We start from the raw sequence: 20,465 nt of genomic DNA, 5'->3' as shown, positions 1-20,465 counted from the left end.
GGGGGGGATCTCATTGAAACCTTTCGAATGTTGAAAGTCCTAGACAGAGTAGATGTGGACAGGATGTTTCCCATGGTGGGAGAGTCTAAGACAAGAGGGCACTATCTCAGGATATAGGGGCGCTGTTTCAAAACAGAGATGCGGAGAAATTTCTTTAGCCAATGGGTGGTGAATTTGTGGAATTTGTTGCCACATGCAGCTGTGGAGGACAGGTCATTGGATGTATTTCAGGCAGAGATTGATATGTTCTTGATTGGTCATGGCATCAAAGGCTATGGGGAGAAGGCCGGGAGCTGGGGTTGAGGAGGAGAAAATAAAAGGATCAGTCATGATCGAATGTATGATGGATTGAGTGGCTCTGTATGCCAAAAATTGCTATAACTAACTTTTCATTCTATTCCACACAAATCATCTCATCAACTTTCCCAGATAGATGAGTGGCACTGGAAATTAATCATGCATGGCATCACAGATATTAACTGAAGTAGTGCAATCACTTGAGCCAAGTAAGATGTTCTCCTCAGGGGTTGTCTTTTGGTGGGTTCTCAGGTGGCTGTAGAGGCTGATCCAGGATCCACATATTCTGATGTAGTGTAGGCAAGATTAAGTGGTAGCTGGGGTTAGTGATTGGGTCTTTTGGTGTTCAGTCTCTCTTTTCACAGCTCTGTTTGTTCTCTGCACTACAGCAGTGGTTGTGCTCATGTAGCACAGGTTCCTCTTGAACAGATTTCTTCCAGGTGTATGTATTGAGCGCAATTAACTGTACTCAATCACACAACGCATCAGTGCACAGCACAATGCCTTTTGTTTTCTATTCTAGGTATGATCATCCAGGGGCATAATTCTTGAGAAAGTTAGTGTAATCCAGATTATAATTTTATCAAATTTTGAGAGAGACTGAAACAAAATGGCTTGTGGTTAACCCAAGAGTTAATCTCTTTTTAAAGATAATAATTAAAAATATAAATGACCATGCTTTTGGGCCCCTGACATAATCTCTCTATGTGGTCCAATGCACAGTAAAAACTAACCTGCAATGCTGAAACTCTTAAAATCTAAAGTCTTGCTCTTTTCTTTTTCCTAAACTTACCTCTGATGAGTTTTCTTTGAGAAATCAGATTTCTTCATCTGCAGGTCTTTCCGAACTAGATGCTTTGCAGGATTCAAAGCAGTTCTATTTGGTTTTGGATCCATTTTCAAATGATAACAAAATTAACATGGAGTTCAGCACCAACAGTGCTGGGATAAGAATTGTGAAGTTTTTTTTTAATTCCCCCAAGACAGCAACACCATCTGATTCAGCCAGGAGTTCTCCCAGCCATACTCAAAAGTTCATATGATCATAAAAGTCATGTGATCAACCATTATAAATTTCTTAAGAACAAAGTCAATGATATCCCGTTGAGAGGTAGCTGACAAGGTTCAATAAGAGTGAATACTCGAAGAGATTACTCAGGTGAGTAATCAATTGCTGTCAGTTACAGGCTGCTTGTCCAGCAGGTCATTGACTTCTCAATGAAGCTCACTGGGAACCTGTGTAAAACAAACAAAACAAACTGAAATGATAATGCTTACAAAATATCAGTTGTCACAATATTTAAAAGAAAGGGACATCCATTCACAGAAAGATGAAACGCAAACCACTGATCACAGACACAAGAGCTTGGTGCAGCCAACTGAAACATCACAATATCTTTACTTATAATGTGAATTACAAGACAGGTCATAGTCATTCTGCTCTGCACCAGACAATTCATCTGATCAGACCTATATGATACTTCTGATCCTCCTCGCTGACGATCAACACTGATGCATCTCAGGGGTGTGTGCTTAGCCCACTGCTCTGCTCTCTACATACACATGACTGTGTGGCTAGGCATAGCTCAAATACCATCTACAAATTTGCTGACGATACCATTGTTGGTAGAAACTCAGGAGGTGACGAGAGGGAGTACTGGAGTCAGATATGCCATCTAGTGGATTGGTGCCGCAGCAACAACCTGGCACTCAACGTCATCAGTAAGACGAAAGAGCTGATTGTGGACTTCAAGAAAGGTAAGACGAAGGAGCACATACCAATCCTTATAGAGGGATCAGAAGTGGAGAGAGTGAGCAGCTTCAAGTTCCTGGGTGTCAAGATCTCTGAGGATCTAACCTGGTCTCAACATATGGATGTAGTCATAAAGATGGCAAGACAGCGGCTATACTTTATTAGGAGTTTGAAGAGGTTTGGCATGTCAACAAATACACTCAAAAACTTCTATAGTTGTAGCGTGGAGAGCATTCTGACAGGCTGCATCACTGTCTGGTCTGGAGGGATTACTGCACAAGACCCAAAGAAGCTGCAGAAGGTTGTAAATCTAGTCAGCTCCATCTTGAGCACTAGCCTACAAAGTACCCAGGACATCTTTAGGGAGCGGTGTCTCAGAAAGGCAGCGTCCATTATTAAGGACCTCCAGCACCCAGGGCTTGCCCTTTTCTCACTGTTACCATCAGGTAGGAGATACAGAAGCTTGAAGACACATACTCAGTGATTCAGGAACAGCTTCTTCCCCTCTGTCAACCGATTCCGAAATGGATGTTGAAGCTTTGGACACCACCTCACTTTTTTTTAAATATAGAGTATTTCTGGTTTTTGCACATTTTTAAAACTCTATTCAATGTACGTAATTGATTTATTTATTTATTATGTTTTATTTTATTTGTTATTATTAGTTTTCCCCTTCTGCTAGACTATGTATTGCAATGAACCACTGCTGCTAAGTTAAGAAATTTCACGCCACATGCCGGTGATAATAAACCTGATTCTGAATCAAAGCAGGGATGGAAATGCCTTCATATGGCACAAGCGTATGGACATTTGCTTGATTACAAACAAAAGAAAATCTGCAGATGATGACGGGTTTATGCCGAAGGCTTTCGGCCAGAAACGTCGACTGTACTTTTTTCCATAGATGCTGCCTGGCCTGCTGAGTTCCTCCAGCACTTTGTGTGTGTCACTTCCCTAATCACCCGGACAAGAATAAGATCTTTGAGAGATTATTACATCAATACAGGATGGTGTGCTCTGCAAAACAACATGAGGGAGGAACTACAATTGCATAAAATTATGCTATGCAGACAACAGTCGTGCAGCCCAAATTAATGAATGGAAACTTAAGTCTCCGATATCAAATCTGCGATTAGACAATGTTATCCACTCTGCTGTCTCCTTTGTTTATTTTATCAAGCCTTTTCCTGACCCCATCAGAAAGAATACGGGTATAAAACTATAAGTCATAGGAGTAGAATTAGGTACACAGCCCATGAGTCTGCTGCACTATTCCATTATTATCTTATTATCCCTCACAACCCCTTTTTCCTGCCTTCTCTCTGTAACGTTTGACACCCTGACTAATCCAGGTATCAACCACTGCTTCAAATATACTCAACAGCTGTCCATGGTAATGAATTCCACAGATTTAGCACGCTCTGACTGAAGAAATTCCTCCTCATCTCTGCACTAAACCCGCTATTCTGAGGCTGGGTCCTCTCGTCCTCGGCTCACCCACAATAGGAAACACCATCTCCACATCTACTCTAAACAGGCCTTTCAGTATTTGACAGGTTTCAATGAAATGCTCCCTCATTCTTCCAAATTCCAGCGAGAACAGGCTCTGAGCCATCAAATGCTCCTCATACATCAACCCTTTCAGCCCCTGAATCATTCTCATAAACCTCCTCTGGACTCTCTCCAATGTCAACACATTTTTTCTTAGATAAGGGGCCCAAAACTGCTCACAATACTCTGTGTGGTCTGACCAATACCTTATAAAGCCTCAGCACCACATCCTTGCTCTTATACTCTAGATCTCTCAAAATAAATGCAAGTCAGCCAATCTTTTATTAAGCAGTCTCACTTGTAGCACCTTATCAAAGGGCTTCTGAAAATCCAACAACATCCACTGACTTTCCTTTGTCTATCCTGCTTGTTATTTCCTCAAAGGATTTCAATATAGATTTGTCATGCAAGATTTCCTTTTACAGAAACCATGCTGACCTTGACCTACTTATTGTGTCCCTCCAAGTACCACAGACCACATCCTTAAAAATGGACTCTCGCCAACCACCGAAATCAGGCTAACTATCCTATAATTTCCTGCTTCTTTGCCTCCTGTCTTTCTTAAAGAGTGGAGTGAAATTTACAATTTTCCAATCCTCCGGAACCATTCCAGAATATAATGATTCTTGAAAGATCATTGCAAATGACTCCACAATCTCTTCAGTTACTTCTTTCAGAACCCTGGAGTGTACTTCTTCTGGTCCAGGTAAGTCACTTCAGGTCTTCCAGTTTCCCAAGCACCTTCTCCTTAGAAATAGCAAAAATAGCAACTGCACTCAATTCTACCCCACTACATTCTTGAATTTCTGGCATTCTGCTAGTGTCTTCCACAATGAAGACTGATGCAAAATACTGCACAGGTTCGTCCGCTTTTTCCTTATTTCTCTTTACTACCTATCCAGCGTCATTTTCAGGCTCACATCTCTTTAACTCTTTATATAGAAAACCTACAGCACAATGCTGTGCCGAACATGTACTTACTTTAGAAATTATCTAGGGTTTCCCATAGCCCTCTATTTTTCTAAGCTCCACGTACCTACCCAGGAGTTTCTTATCAGCCCCTATTGTATCCGCCTCCACCACAATCGCTGGCAGCCTATTCCGTGCACTCACCACTCTCTGCATAAAAAACTTACCCCTGACATCTCCTCTGTACCTGCTTCCAAGCACCTTAAAACTGTGCCCTCTTGTTTCAGCCATTTCAGCCCTGGGAAAAAGCCTCTGAATGGCCACATAATCAATGCCTCTCATCATCTTATACACCCCTATCAGGTCATCTCTCATCCTCCACTGCTCCAAGGAGGAAAGGCCGAGTTCACTCAACCTATTCTCATAAGGCATGCTCCCCAATCCAGGCAACATCTGATGAAGTTTTAAGGGAATTGGGTGACACAAGAAATGATTCTCAGACTCTTGTAAATAATGGGTTAAAATCAAGTGCCAGCTTGTGTGTGCTCTGTGCAAAGCTTGTCCCCTACTAGAAATCTGCCTTCAGCTTCTTTAGATTAATGACTCACAGCTGTCCCCTGAGAACGACATGGGGGCTGGATTCACACAGGTCGCACACACCATGCCCAACGGTCTCGCACCGCTAAACTAAGTTCCCTCCTTTGTCTAATGAAAGAGAATAACTGATAAGGATTGGACGGAACATTCATATGTAATTAAAACTTTGATTCAGTGGACTCTCTTATCTAAGTAATTAAGTTTTGCTCCAACAGACCCGGTGAGAAGACCAGTTTCTCTAAGTGCTCTTTGTTTCACTAGTTTTATAAATTGTAACGTTTCTGCATGTTAGACAGAAATTTGTCACGAGGAGAGAGAGGGAGGGGAGGGGGGGAGAGAGGGGGGAGAGAGGGGGGAGAGAGGGGGGAGAGAGGGGGGAGAGAGGGGGGAGAGAGGGGGGAGAGAGGGGGGAGAGAGGGGGGAGGAGATAGAGATAGAGATAGATAGAGATATCTGTCTCCCTGATGCTTGGTTCCAAGCTTCTCGCCGGCTGAGTTGGAACAAATAAACTGGTGAAAGGATAAAGTAAAGAACTGTATGTGGTGTGGTTATTTGTCCGGCGAATTTAAGTTTACACGTCCTTGTAAATCTCCTCACCCTTTCCATAGTTTCCATATCCCTCCTGCAGTGAGTTGACCAGAACTGAACACAGCACTCCAAGTGGGGTCTGACCAGGGTCCTATATAGCTGTAACATTACCTCTCAGCTCTTAAGCTCAATCCCACGACTGATGAAGGCCAATGCACTGTACCTTCTTAACCACAGAGTCAACCTGCGCAGCAGCTTTAAGTGTCCTATGGACTTGGACTTTAAGATCCTTCTGATCCTCCACACTTCCAAGTGTCTTACCAGTAATACTATATTCAGCCATCATATTTGACCTACACTTCACACTCACCTGGGTTGAACTCCATCTGCCACTCCTCAGCCTAGTTTTGCATCCTATCGCTGTAACCTCTGACAGCCCTCCACACTATCCACAACAACCTCAACCTTGTGTCATCAGCAAATTTACTAACCCATCCCTCCACTTCCTCATCAAGGTCATTTATAAAAATCACGAAGAGAAGGGGTTCCAGAACAGATCCCTGAGGCAAACTACTGGTCACCAACCACCAGGCAGAATATGACCCGTCTACAACCACTCTTTGCCTTCTGTGGGCAAGCCAATTCTGGATCCACAAAGCAATGTCCCCTTGGCTCCCATGCCTCCTTACTTTCTCAATAAGCATGGGGTACCTTACCAAATGCCTTGCTGAAATCCATATACATCTACTGCTCTCCCACCATCAATGTGTTTAGTCACATCCTCAAAAAATTCAATCAGGCTCATAAGGCACAACCTGCCTTTGACAAAGCCATGCTGACTATTCCTATTCATATTATGCCCCTCCAAATGTTCATAAATCCTGCCTCTCAGGATCTTTTCCATCAACTTACCAATGGGATTGTTTCATATATCTGTTAGGGAGGGTTTAGACTAAGTTGGCAGGGGGAAGGAAACCAGGGTGTTCGGGTCGAGGAAGAGGAAAATAAAAATAAGTCAAAGATACTGTGCAGCAAAGATGGCAAGAAGGACAGGCAGGTGACAGGCAGGATAATTTGTTGTGCGAAAGAAATATAGCAAAACCGTTAACAGTTACTGATCTAAATGTACTGTACTTAAATGTACACAGCATTAGAAATAAAGTGGATAACCTTGTTCTACAGCTACAGGTTAAAAGAAATGACATTGTGGCCATCACCGAGTCATGGCTAAATGATGGATGTGATTGGAAGCTGAATGTCCAAGGATACACAGTGTATAGGAAAGATAGGAAGGTAAGGTAAAGGGGGAGGCGTGACCCTGATGGTAAGCAAATCAAATCACTAGAAAGAAAGGACATAGGTGCTGAGGACTGGACGACTTTTAAAAACTTACAGAAGGAAACTAAGAAAGTCATTAGGAAAGAAAAGATGAATTATGAAAGGAAGTTGGCAATTAACATAAAAAAGGATACTAAGATTTTTTTTTAAATATATGAAGAGTAAAAGAGTGATATAGGACCGATTGAAAATGATGCTGGAGAAATTATAATGGGTAACAAAGAGATGGCAAAGGAAGTGAATGAGTATTTTGCATCGGTCTTCACAGTGGAAGACATTAGCAACATACCTGATAGCCAGAGGTCTCAGGGAATAGAATTAGGTACAGTCAAGATTACTAGAGAGAAAGTGCTTGGGAAGCTAAATGGATTAAGAATAGATATGTCTCCTGGACCAGATGAGGTGCACCCACGGGTTCTGAGGGAGGTGGTTTTGGAGATTGTGAAGGCATTGGAAATGATCTTCCAGGAATCAATAGACTCTGGCATGGTTCAGGAGGACTGGAAGGTCACAAATGTAGTTCCGCTGTTTAAGAAAGGAGGGAGGCAGCAAAAAGAAATTACAGACCTATTAGTCTGACATAGGTAGTTGGAAAGTTATTGGAGTCGATCCTCAAAGACAAGGTTATGAAATACCTCGAGGTGCATGACAAGATAGGCCCAAGCCAGCATGGTTTCATGAAGGGAAGATCCTACCTCACCAACCTATTGGAATTTTTTGAGGTAATCTCAAATAAGATTGACAAGGGAGAGGCTGTGGATGTTGTGTATTTGGATTTTCAAAAGGCCTTCGATAAGGTGCCGCATAAGAGGCTGCTTAATACGAGGAGAGCCCATGGAATTATAGGAAAGATATTGGAATGGGTGGAGCATTGGCTGATAGGCAGAAAGCAAAGGGTGGGAATAAAGGGATCCTATTCTGATTGGTTGCTGGTTACTACTGGTGTTCCGCAGGGGTTGGTGTTGGGGCCGCTTCTTTTAACAATGTATACTGATGATTTAGATTATGGATTAAATGGTTTTGTGGCTAAGTTTGCGGATGACACCAAGATAGGTGGAGGAGCAGGAAGTGTTGCAGAGAGACTTGGTCAGTTTAGGAGAGTGGGCAAAGAAATGGCAGATGAGATACAATGTTGAGAAATATACGGTTGTACATTTTGGAAGATCAGGCAGATTATTATTTAGATGGAATATCGGAAGCGCGAAGGGACTCGTGCAGGATACCCTAAAGGTTAACCACCAGGTTGGATCGGCAGTAAGGAAAGCAAATGCTATGCTAGCATTCATTTCAAGAGGAATAGGGTATAAGAGTAAGGAGGTGTTGATGAGGCTCTATGGGGCATTGGTGAGACCTCTTTTGGAATACTGTGTGCAGTTTTGGGCCCCCTATCTTAGAAGGGATGTACTGATGTTGGAGAGAGCTCAGAGAAGATTTACGAGGATGATTCCTGGAATGCAGCGGCTAACATATGAGGAGCATTTGTTGGCTCTTGAACTGTATTCATTAGAGTATAGAAGAATGAGAGAGGATCTCATAAAAACATTTCCAATATTGAAAGGGTTGGACAGGGTAGATGTGGAAAGGCTGTTTCCCTTGGTGGGTGAGTCCAGGACAAGAGGCCACCGTCTTAGAATTAGAGGGTACCCATTAAAAACAGAGATGAGGAAAAATTTTTTAGCCAGAGGGTCATGGATTTATGGAATTCGTTGCCACATACAGCTGTGGAGGCCTAATCATTGAGGGTATTTGAGGAGGAGATTGATAGGTATCTAATTAGTCAGGGTATCACGGGATATGGGGAAAAAGCTGGAAATTGGAACTAGATGGGAGAATAGTTTGGCTCATGGTGGAGTGGCGTAGCAGATTTGATGGGCCGAATGGCCTACTTCTGCTCCTTTGTCTTGTGATCTTGTGAACCACAGAAGTAAGACTCATTGGTCTATAATTTCCTGGGCTATTTCTACTCCCTTTCTTGAATAAGGGAACAACATCTGCAACCCTCCAATCCTCCAGAACCTCTCCCATCTCTATTGATGATGCAAAGATCATCTCCAGAGGCTCAGCAATCTCCTCCCTCGCCTCCCACATCTTGTCTGGTCCCAGAGACTTATCCATCTTGATGCTTTGCAAAAGCTGCAGCATATATCTGAAAAAAAAAACTTTTGACATCCTCTTTTATATGACTATCCAGCTTATCTTCATTTCATTTTTTCTATCTTTATGACTTACTTAGTTGCATTTTGTTGGTTTATAAAAGCTTTCCAATCCTCTAACTTTCTGCTGATTTTTCTCTATAATATGCTCTCCCTTTTGCTTTTATGCTGTCTTTGACTTCCCTTGTCAGCCATGGTTGCCTCATCCTTCCATTAGAATACTACTTCATCTACCCTGCTCCCAGAAACTCCAGATATTTTTCTTTTGACATCATCCCTGTTAGTGTCCCCTTCCAATCAAAGTTAGCCAGCTCCTCTCTCATGCCTCTAAAAATTCCTTGAACTCCACTGTAATAGTGATTTTTTTTTCTCTTCTCCCTGTCAAGCTGCAGGGTGAATTCTCCCACATTGTGATCACTGTTTCCTAAAGGTTGCTTTACTTTAAGTTCCCCAATCAGATCTGGTTCATTGCACAACACCCAATGCAGAATAGCTGATCCCTTAGTGGGTTCAACCACAAGCTGCTCCAGAAAGGCAATCTACAAATTCTTTTCGTGATCCAGCACCAAGCCTGATTTTCTCAATCTACCTGCGGATTGAAATCCCCCATGACTATCATAATATTACTCTTTTTACATGCCTTTTATATCTCCTGTTGTAATTTTATCCCACATCCTGGCCTCCTACCAGAGCCTTTTATCCTTGCAGCTTTTAACTCTACCCACAAGTATTCTATATCTTCCAATCCAATGTCGCCTCTTTCTCAGGATTTGATTTCATTTTTTACCAACCCCTCTGCCTGCCTGTCTGTCCTTTTGATACAATGCGTATTCTTGGATGTTAAACTCCCAACTATATTCTTTTTGCCACGACTCAGTGATGCCCAAAACATCATGCTTGTCAATCTCTAACTATGCTACAAATCACCTACCTTATTCCATTTACTTCGAACATTCAAATATAACACCTTCAGGCCTGTATTCATCATCCTTTTCAATTTTGCACTTCAACTCATCTCACTGACTGCAATTTTGCCCTATGATCTGCCTGTCCTTCCTCAGTTTCACTACACACTATATGTACTAGTAATAAACTAAGACAACTGCACTGCTCTAAAGAGCGCTATATGAAATCATTCTTACCCTTAGCCATTAGGCTCTTTAATGAGTCAACCTATAGGCAGGGAAGTGATGACCCCCTCCTGTTAGATTGTTTGAGGTAAATTATATTTTATTCTTTCTTACTCCTCTTCTAATACTTGTATATCTAGCACTATTAATGTGACTGTGACACTGTAATTTCCTTTGGGAATCAATAAAGTATCTATCTATTTGTATACCAACTGCCTATCACTCCCGTTCCCATCCCCTGCCACATTAGTTTAAATCCTCACAAACAGCTCCAGCAAACCTGCCTGTATAAGGGGGATGACAATTCTAGGCAACTGTGGGTTCTCTGTACATGATTGCTGTTGCCACTTACTGCTACCTTCCACTGTAAGGCTACAGATTGATGAGCAAAATGACCCCTACCTGAGTTAATGGCCACCTAAGTTGTTTGGCAACTGGTCCAAAAGATCCTTGGTCTACTTTATCATTAGATCTAATTGCCTGAAGGTGCTAGGAATATCATTCAATAGTATCTTGGTATTAATCAAGACCTATGTGCAGCAGATATCCGAAGTTAAGTAATAACCTTGAATGTGATCGTCTGAACTCAAGAGAAAAAACCCAGTTGTCAAGAGCTGTTGTAAATGGTGCAGATATGGTCTTACCCTCTGCCATGTTGCAACTAACACCGGAGCTGTCAAAGTTTAAAGTATATTTATTATCAAAGAACATATATGTCACCATATACTACCTCAAGATTTATTTTCTTGTGGGCATTCACAATAAACACTAAGAAGCACAGCAGAATAAATGAAAACCCACACACAACAAAAACAACCAATGTGCAAAAGACAACAAACTGTGCAGATACAAGAAGAAAAAAATAAATAAGGAATAAAAGATGAATATGAGATGTTCTCCGTTCCCTCCGCACTAATCCTAACCTCACCATCAAACCCGCAGACAAGGGAGGTGCAGTAGTAGTCTGGCGTACTGAACTCTGCCCTGCTGAGGCCCAGAGCCAACTTTAGACACCTTATCTTACTTATCCATCGAACAGGACTCCACTGAAGAACACTGGGCCATTGTCTCCCATACCATCACCAAACTTATTGACTCTTGAGAATCTCCCATCCACCACCAACCTAATAGTCCCTGCACCCCCCATTTCTACCGAACATCTACACTCCGTCCGCCAGAACAAGTAGGATCTCCCAGTGATCACCCATTTTAATTCCATTTCCCATTCCAGTATGTCCATCCATGGCATCCTCCATGTGGTGATGAGGCCACTTAGGTTGGAGGAGGAACTCCTTATATTCCATTTGGGTAGGCTCCAACCTGATGACATGAACAGCGATTTCTCAAACTTACAGTAATGCCCCCCCAACGCTCCCCCCATTCCCCATCCCCTTTTCCCTCTCTCACCTTATCTCCTTGCCCGCCCATCATCTCCGTCTGGTGCTCCTTCCCCTTTTTTCTTTCTTTCATGGCATTCAGTCTCTTTCACCAATCAATTTCTCAGCTCTTTACTTCATCCCTCCCCTCCAGGTTTCACCTATTACCTGGTGGTTCTCTCTCCCCTCTCCCCGCCTTTTAAATCTATTCCTCAGCTTTTTTTCTGCAGTACTGCCAAAGGGTTTCAGCCCAAAACATCGACTGTACTTTTTTCCATAGATGCTGCCCAGCCTGTTGAGTTCCTCCAGCATTTTGTGTGTGTTGCTCAGATTTCCAACATCTGCAGATTTTCTCTTGTTTATGAGATGAAGTGAACTTGCAAGTGAGTCCATAGGTTATGAGATCAGTTCATTGCTGGGCAGAGCGAAGTAACCCCCTCTGGTTCAAAAGCCTGGCAGTTGAGTAGCTCTCCGCTTCTTTCTTGACACATCCATCCCTCATTAGGAGGGCCTTACAGCTCCCATTTCTTTCTTGACACCAGACCCAACTAGTTCCACTCCACCACCACTCTCCTCTGTGTAGCAGAAGTGGTCCTCACTCTCAATAATTTCTCCTTCAGTTCCTCCCACTTCCTTCAAACCAAAGGTATAGCCATAGGCACTCATATGGAACGAAGGGTCTCGGCCCAAAACGTCGACTGTACCTCTTCCTGGAGATGCTGCCTGGCCTGCTGCGTTCACCAGCAATTTTGATGTGTGTTGATTCTCACAGCTACCTGAACTATACCTCTTCCCATCCTGCCACTTGTAAAAATGCCATCCCCTTCTCTCAGTTCCTCTGTCTCTGCAGTATCTGCTCTCAGGATGAGATTTTTCATTCCAGAACCAATGAGACATCCTCCTTCAAAGATAGGGGCTTTCCTTCCTCCACCATCAACGGTGCCCCCATTTGCATCGCTTCCATTTCACCCACATCAGCCCTCACCTCATCCTCCAATACCAGGAATTGGGTTTCTCTTGTCTCATTAACCACCCTTTAAGCCTCCTTCCCCCCGATCTCCCTCCTGGTACTAATCGTTGCAAGCAGAACAAGTGCCACACCTGCCCCTACACCTCTCTCTCACTATCATTCAGTGCCCCAAACAGTGCTTCTAAGTGAGGCAACACTTCACTATACGTCTATTGGGGTCATCCCCTGCATCCAATGCTCTCGGTGTGGCCTCCTGTGAGACCTGACATAGATTGGGAGACACTTTGCCGAGCACCTAAGCTCTGTCTGCCAGTAAAAAAAGGAATCTTCCTATTTAAACATGTCAGTTCATGGCCTCCTCTATTGCAATGATGCCACAGTAGGTTAAAGCAGCAATACCTTATATTCCCTCTGGGTATCCTCCAACCTGATAGCATGAACCTTGATTTCTTGAATTTCCAGTAATTCCCCCCCCCCACCATTCCCCATTTGTTTCCTTCCTCACTTTTTTCCTTCCCTACCCATCACCCCCTTCTGGTGCTCCTCCTCCTTTCCTTTTTTCCATGGTCTGCTACCCTCTCCTATCAGATTCCTCCTCTCCCTTTCACCAACTTCCCAGCTCTTGACTTCACCCCCTCCCTGGGTTTCACCTATCACCTTCTACTTCTTCCTCCCCTCCCCCTACCTTCTTACTGACTTTTTTTCCAGCTCTGATGAAGGGTCTCAGCACAAAAAGTCCACTGCTTATTCCTTTCCATAGATGCTGCCTGACCTGCTCAGATCCTCCTGCATTTTGTGTGTGTGTCATCATTAGGGGTAACCATTGCTCCCGAGCCTGGTGGTGCCGGCCACTTCATCTGGACTTCAAAATGAAAGACTGGAAAAATAGTCTTCTTATCTTGATGGGCTATATTTATTCATGGCTGCATCCAGCTGTGAGTATGCAAATGCAAAATGTTGAGGCTCACTCTGTCACCCATGTTGGGTGAGGGTGATCTGACCATGGCACTCTTCATTCAGTTGACTATGCATTATTAACATCTTTTCATCATAATAATATTTGTGCAGAACAACACCTTTGACCATAAGACAATCAATCAGTGATCTGCACATAATAGCTTTGGGGTATGGAAGATTGCAGCTTTTAGAGAAGACTGCCAGATTCATTTTCCAGAACATCATGTTTGCCCTACACTTTGGTATTTAAGATGAACAGCATTTGTATTTGTGGCAGAGTTCTCAATATGCTTGAAGATTTGACAAATTCTAGAAAGGGATGCAGTGAACACCTGCCTAATACTACTGCACTGTGCTCTAGCCTGGAAAAGGATACCACTGTTAAGATCCCAAACCAAGTGAAAAAGACCCTTCGGTCTCCCTTAACACTTCAATGTCGTAAGCCAAAAGGAGGCGACAGTGAATGCTGTATACTGGTACATTCCAAGGCCTGGGTCTCTGAGCTGCAGGACCATTGAAGCAACTGCAAAAAGGCATCAAGGCTAAAGACATAGCTTAAAACTCCAGTGCCACTGCACACTGGAACTCAGTTAAAAATCAGAAGGCTATTTACTCAAGGAATGAATTATGTCATGCAAGTAAAATGAATTATATTTGCGCTGAGAATGGTGGCATTCTTTTATAAAGAATATTTTATTATGCTGTCACTTATTCTCAAGGAGGTACATTACTATGGCTACAAGAATCTTCTAGCTCTGATCACACAGACGTTTAAGCAAAAAAGAACCATATATATTTGAATTTGGCCCGTAACGTAAGCGGTTTTTTTGCTTTTATAAAATCCGATTCTGTTATTGGTTTGACATGCCACGATTAAAACCTCAGTGAATCGAACGCAGTGAATCCTTTTCAACTGCATACATTCAAGCCACACCCCGACTTGAACAGCTGCACCTAAGGGGCATTCAGTAATTCCCTCCAGATTTCAAAGCTTCCGTCAAGACAGGATGAGATGAACAGAGCTGCCATCTGAGTGGCCTGCTCCTGTCGCTACCTGGAAAGGCCACTCAGATCCCAAGAAGAGCCGAGCATGTTGGTGTGAGAAAGTCCATGATAACCGAGGACAACAAAAAAAAACTCTCACCCTCAGAATCCGCTGGCCGAGGCAAACCATCAAACAAAAAGCACCGACTGGGAGTGAGTGACCGAGCAAATCAAACGAAGAGACGCCGGTGTACTATCGCCGTCAGCAAACGCCGCCATTTTTCCCGCCCTGGGGTTCAACTACCCATCCTGCATCACCCACTCGCGTCGCCGTGGCAACCGCGGCGCCCTGCGGCAGGGGCGGGCCTTTGATGTTGCTTCCCGACTGGAAATATCACATTGGACATGGTGTACAGTGGAAGTCTTGAAACGAAATAAACATTTAGTATGGGCCTCTGCGGGGATCAGATGTAACAAGTTGTAGACAAATGCAGAGAGGTGAGAAGAGGATGGAACAAAAAAGAAACGAACTAGGTGGAAGGTATATCCCAACGTTACTTTCAATGATACAATAGACCATACCATAAGACATAGGAGCAGAATTAGGTCATTTGGCCTATCGACACCGAATCAGTAAGTTAAACTAAAAAAAAAACCACAAAAACATTTAGATGCTAGAAATGTAAAATAAATCAAGAAAGTGCTGGGAACGCAAACACGAGAAATTCTGCAGATGCTGGAAATTCAAGCAACACTCACATAATGCTGGTGGAACGCAGCAGGCCAGGCAGCAACTATAGGCAGAGGTCAAGACCCTTTGTCAGGACTAACGGAAAAAAGAGATAGTAAGAGATTTGGGAGGGGGAGACCCGAAATGACAGGAGAAGACAGGAGGGGAAGGGATGAAGGTAAGAGCTGGGAAGTTGATTGGCAAAAATTGCTGGGAACCTTTATTTTGTCTCCTAGTGAGTTCTGAGGAAAGCTCTAGGATTTGAAATTGTTTTTTTTTCCCACAAAGATGCAGCCTAATAAACTGATTATATTCAACGTTTTCTGTTTTGGGGTTTAAACAAACAAGACGATTTAGTAAATAAGATTTTAGAGCGAATGAAAAGACAAGAGCAAAAAAAAAAAGCATTTATGCTTTTGCCGTAACAGGTAACAGACTCCAGACGAGGAGTTTTAACAAACGGGAAATTTCAGCCAACGGAAAACGTGACCAAAGAAAAGGGCATCTCATGTTTCCCAGAAGGGGGAAAAAAGTCAGCTGGAAGACTGGGGAAATAAGGTTGAAGCAAAGCCAAGAACCAAAACAAAAAGGGTTGTTGGAAACGTAACAAACTAATAGTTTATATAGACGCGTAGAAAGAAAAAGATTAATAATGTAACTATGTTCAGCCCTGACCTCAGGTGCCACCAGTTGATCCGCTTCTTTCCAAAACTCAGACGCGCCGTGGGTTAAATGGTTATTGTAAATTGCTCATTTTACTGAATAAATGGCAAGGTGCAGAGAAACAGAGGGGTTGAAAATAACTAGAGCAAAATACCGACAATTTTCTGGGTAAGGAAATCACTATGATTCGCCGTCTGGTTCACTGTTCAATGTTTGCCGCCCATTTCCTGTGCAATTCACCAGCATCTCCTCGCTCCTGGTCCGAAATATCTGCCAGCCAGCACCAGCAAAGCCTCGAGTGCACCAGATTATCGAGTTTAACTGTAAATGGATTGCTCATCTCAATTTAATGTGAACCAGATGGGCCAAACTATCTCCTTTTGCCTAACATCCATAATAGATGAAACCGCTGGTATCTGCCAGTAAGAAAAATTAACAGAATGCCTGGAAAATAATTTTTTAAAGACTTGGTAAAGTCAATGACAATTTTAAAAAGGAAAATCGTGTTTGAAAAATCTTCTCAAATTTTTTGAGGCTGTTTCTAGCAGAACAGATTAAAGCAAACCAGGTGATGTGGTATGTGTGGACATTCATAGAACTTTCTATGGGTATCACACAAGGAATTATTGTCCAGAATTTGAATATAGGCCAGGGGGTGGTGATGAGATATATTTGTGTTATTTTGGGTCTAATTTATAGAAAGAACATAGAGAATAAGAATAGATAAATCATTTTAAAATTAAAAGATTGTGACAAAAGGACAGCTGTGAATAGGTGTTCGGGTCACTGCTGTTTCCAATCTTTATCAATGTTTTGGAATAAGTATAATATATCCAGATTTGGTGATGATACAAATATGTGGCAAAGAGGACTGCACAAAGTGAGAAATGTTTCGTAGGGATATAGACAGCTTAAGTAAATATGCAAGAACATAGTGGAAGGAACATTTTGGAAAATTGAGAGGTCAGCTAGTTTGTTTAAAAGTTATTTTTAAATGGTAACAGATTGTAAAGTGTTGGTGTTCAGCAAGAAATTATACCCTTGCTGACCAATCACTGTTGCAGAGTTACAGCAAGCAATTGGGAAGGCATGTGGCCTTTATAGCAAGATTATTTCTGCACAAGTGAAAATGTAATATCCTCCATTTATCCTGTGATAAGGCAGCACTTGAAATATTGTTTACAGTTCTGACCTTTCCATCTGAGGAAGGATATACTTGCAAGAGAGGAAGTGCAGAATTTTTGCATCAGGCTTACCTCTGGGTTGAGTGGGGGGTTATTGTCTTGTGAGGAGAAATGAACCTAACTGAGACTATGCTTGAGGTTAGACGAAAAACAAAATATCATCTCACTCAACAAATAATATTCCTACAGGGCTGATCAGGATGCAGGAATGATATTTCGCCTGAAGCAACACACAAAAGTGTTGTAGGTCAGCCAGCATCTATGGATGGAAATGGATCAGCCAATGTTTTCCATAAAGACCCTTTATCTTGGACCGATCATGTTTGCTGTTGTGTGCTGGGGCAGCAGACAGAGTAGCAGACACCAACAGAATCAACAAACTCATTCGTAAGGCCAGTGATGTTGTGGAGATGGAACTGGACTCTCTGACGGTGGTGTCTGAAAAGAGGATGCTGTCCAAGTTGCATGCCATCTTGGACAATGTCTCCCATCCACTACATAATGTACTGGGTAGGCACAGGAGTACATTTAGCCAGAGATTCATTCCACTGAGATGCAACACAGAGCGTCATAGGAAGTCATTCCTACCTGTGGCCATCAAACTTTACAACTCCTCCCTTGGAGGGTCAGACACCCTGAGCCAATAGGCTGGTCCTGGACTTATTTCCTGGTATAATTTACATGTTACTATTTAATTATTTATGGTTTTATTACTATTTAATTACTTATGGGGCAACTGTAACAAAAACCAACTTCCCCCGGGATCAATAAAGTATGACTATGACTATGACTATGAAAGAAAGCGGGGAGATGGCCACTATGAAAAGCTGTGGGGAAGAAAATGGAGCGACAGCTGGCAGGTGATAGGTTGGTCTTGGTGAGGGGAGTTGTTAGGCAGAAGAGCGAAGGAGGAAAGTGTGAAAATATTGGAAACTAGGTGGTGATGGTTGAAAGTGACAAAGGGCTGAAAATGATGAAATCTGATAGGAGAAGCAGGTAGCCATGGAATAAAGCAAAAAAGGTAAGGAAGGGAACCTGTGGAAGGATTGCATTGGTGACGTACAGATAGACAGGGTCAGGGATTGGAAAGAGATAGCTGGGATCGCCTGGTGGCCAGCCATTTTAATTCCACTTCCCGTTCCACAATGACATGTCTGTTCAAAGACTTCTCCACTGCCAGTTCAAGACTAAATGCAAATTAGAGGAACAGGCTTCACATTCTGTCTAGGCAATCTGACGCAGGAATATCAAATTCTCAAATTTCCAATAACTGTTTCCCCGCCCCCCCCCCCCACTGTTCATTTCCCCTTTTTCCATTTCTCTCCTCCTGATTCAACTGGCTCCCATCACCCTCTCTTTCCCCTTCCCCACCCTCTCTATCTGCCCTTCACCCACACACTCTTCCCTTGGGGTTCTTTCCTCACTTCCCTAGCCTTTAGTACATACCCTATTGTTCTCTCCTATCAGACTCCATCATCGTCAGTCCTTTGTCACTTCCACCCATCAGCTCTCAATTTCCAACATCATTCCTACTCTCATCACTTATCACTCCCTTCTCCACATACTACCTGGTTCCAGCTTTTGCTCTACCCTTTCCCTCCATCTTTTTACACCTCCTATGTCCCCTCTTTCCTTCCAGTCCTGATGAACAGTCTTAGCTGAAATGTTGACTGTCCACTTTCCTCGATAAATTTGGCCTGACCTGCCAAGTTCCTCAAGTGCCTTTATGTGTTGTCCAGATGTCCAGCACCCGTGGTGTCTTATCTCTCCATTATATCTTGCCTGGTTGAGGTACTTAGAATGAAAGGTCATAGGTTCCAAATGAAGTTCAGCCATTCAGGACTGAGTTGAGAATAAATTTCTTCACCCAAAAGAGAGATTTGGAATTTCCTACCTCAGAACCACAGAGTCATTGAGTACACCAATATCTGGGTATTAAGGTGTTTGGTGGACAAGGGCTTAGTGCAGAAAGCTGCTCCAAGGTCAAAGATCAAAGATGAATTTGTTGAATTACAGAGAAGGCATAAAGATCCAAATGCAGTGTTATATTCCCAACAATATGGTAAACATAAAGCTATTTGTCGTAGCTGGATGTCAGGCTAGGAAAAGGAAAAGAAGTGTATATGCTTGAGTTGGTGAAATAAATATTTGTCAGTTCAACACAAATTAATGTTGAAGCTGGAAGCTGGAGATGATCAAAATACTGGGTGAAGACCCTGCATCAGGAGTGAAAGTACAGAGGAGGATAGTAAAGGATATAGAAGGGAGAGAGGAGTGAGACAGGTTGTAAATGATGGATGAAATCAGATGAGGTGAGGTTGATGGACACATGGAGCCAGGGGAGTGATGAGATAAAGGGAGGCTGATAGGTGAAAGCAGTCAAAAGGTGTTGGGGGAGGGGACTCTAGGCAGATAGAACTGTGTGGGGTGTGGGAAAGCAATGAGGCAGAGACTGTGGAACCACATAAGGGAAAGATGTTGGATGGATGGAACCGTGTTGGGTTGAAAGATTGGATAGGAATGATGAACAAAGAAAGAAGAAGCCCCAGCAGTCCACCTGGGTTCTCTGTTCACCTTTTCCAATCTTGCCTCCTCCCATGACCACCCTCACCCCACTAACCCACACTGTGCATTAATCTTCCATTTGCCATCACCCATATACATATCCACCTGAGTTTTCTTTCTCCCTTTCCTATCCCTTCCCCCACCTTTTTTCCCATCAGACGGAGGTAGTGCTTGACAACAGTTCAGTTTTGGATATTACATGTCAAGACTTATATATTGTTCTTTTATATGATTGTGAGAGCATAATGTAGAATAACCAGAAAAAATCAGGGATTAAATTATGTTCATTAACTCTTATACCTTTACATTCAGAAGGATAAGGGATAATCAGATTTATATAAGGTTTTGATACATAAATATACAACAATTATTTTCTCTGAGATGGAATTCAGAACAAGGAGATGTAATCTTTAAATCTGAACTTGGCCATTAGAGTGAAATCTAGAAGAAAATTTTAATATGAAGTCAAATGAAAATATTGAGCTCTCTGTTTTATAGTTGGAGGATGTTAGGAGAGCAATTAAACATTTTAATTGTGTGATCAATAACTTGGGTAAGAGGTCTTGTGCTCTGGATCAAAGAGGGGGAAAATGGAGATCATGTTATAAATTGATAGATAACATGAATGACCTAGTCACCTTACTGGGAGTTAGAGAAGGTGAAAGCATGTTTCTGTGTGCAAGAGAGAGGAAATTTCACCATTCAAAAGCAGTACTTAGTCCTATAAAGTTTACCATGTTTGTGCATCGTTCATTTTCTTCTGCCATGTACCCCATTCGT

The 20,465-nt window shown here is 42.6% G+C and overlaps 1 protein-coding gene across 3 annotated transcripts in view; it reads right to left on the bottom strand.

The window, feature by feature from the left end:
* The window catches only part of sfi1 (SFI1 centrin binding protein), a 246,468-nt gene extending 231,646 nt beyond the window's left edge, over window positions 1-14,822 (bottom strand). For all 3 annotated transcript variants that reach the window (XM_072243230.1, XM_072243231.1, XM_072243232.1), the window contains exons 1-2: window positions 14,704-14,822; window positions 1,091-1,533 (exon numbers count right to left, since the gene is read on the bottom strand). In XM_072243230.1, the coding sequence (XP_072099331.1) occupies window positions 1,091-1,194 (104 nt within the window). In that variant the 5' untranslated portion in view covers window positions 1,195-1,533; window positions 14,704-14,822. The remainder of the gene's footprint in view (window positions 1-1,090; window positions 1,534-14,703) is intronic.
* Between the last annotated feature and the right edge of the window lie 5,643 nt (window positions 14,823-20,465).

Source organism: Mobula birostris, chromosome 25 (genome assembly GCF_030028105.1).
Source record: "Mobula birostris isolate sMobBir1 chromosome 25, sMobBir1.hap1, whole genome shotgun sequence".
Lineage (NCBI taxonomy): Eukaryota > Metazoa > Chordata > Chondrichthyes > Myliobatiformes > Myliobatidae > Mobula > Mobula birostris.
This window is presented reverse-complemented; position numbering and strand designations above follow the sequence as displayed.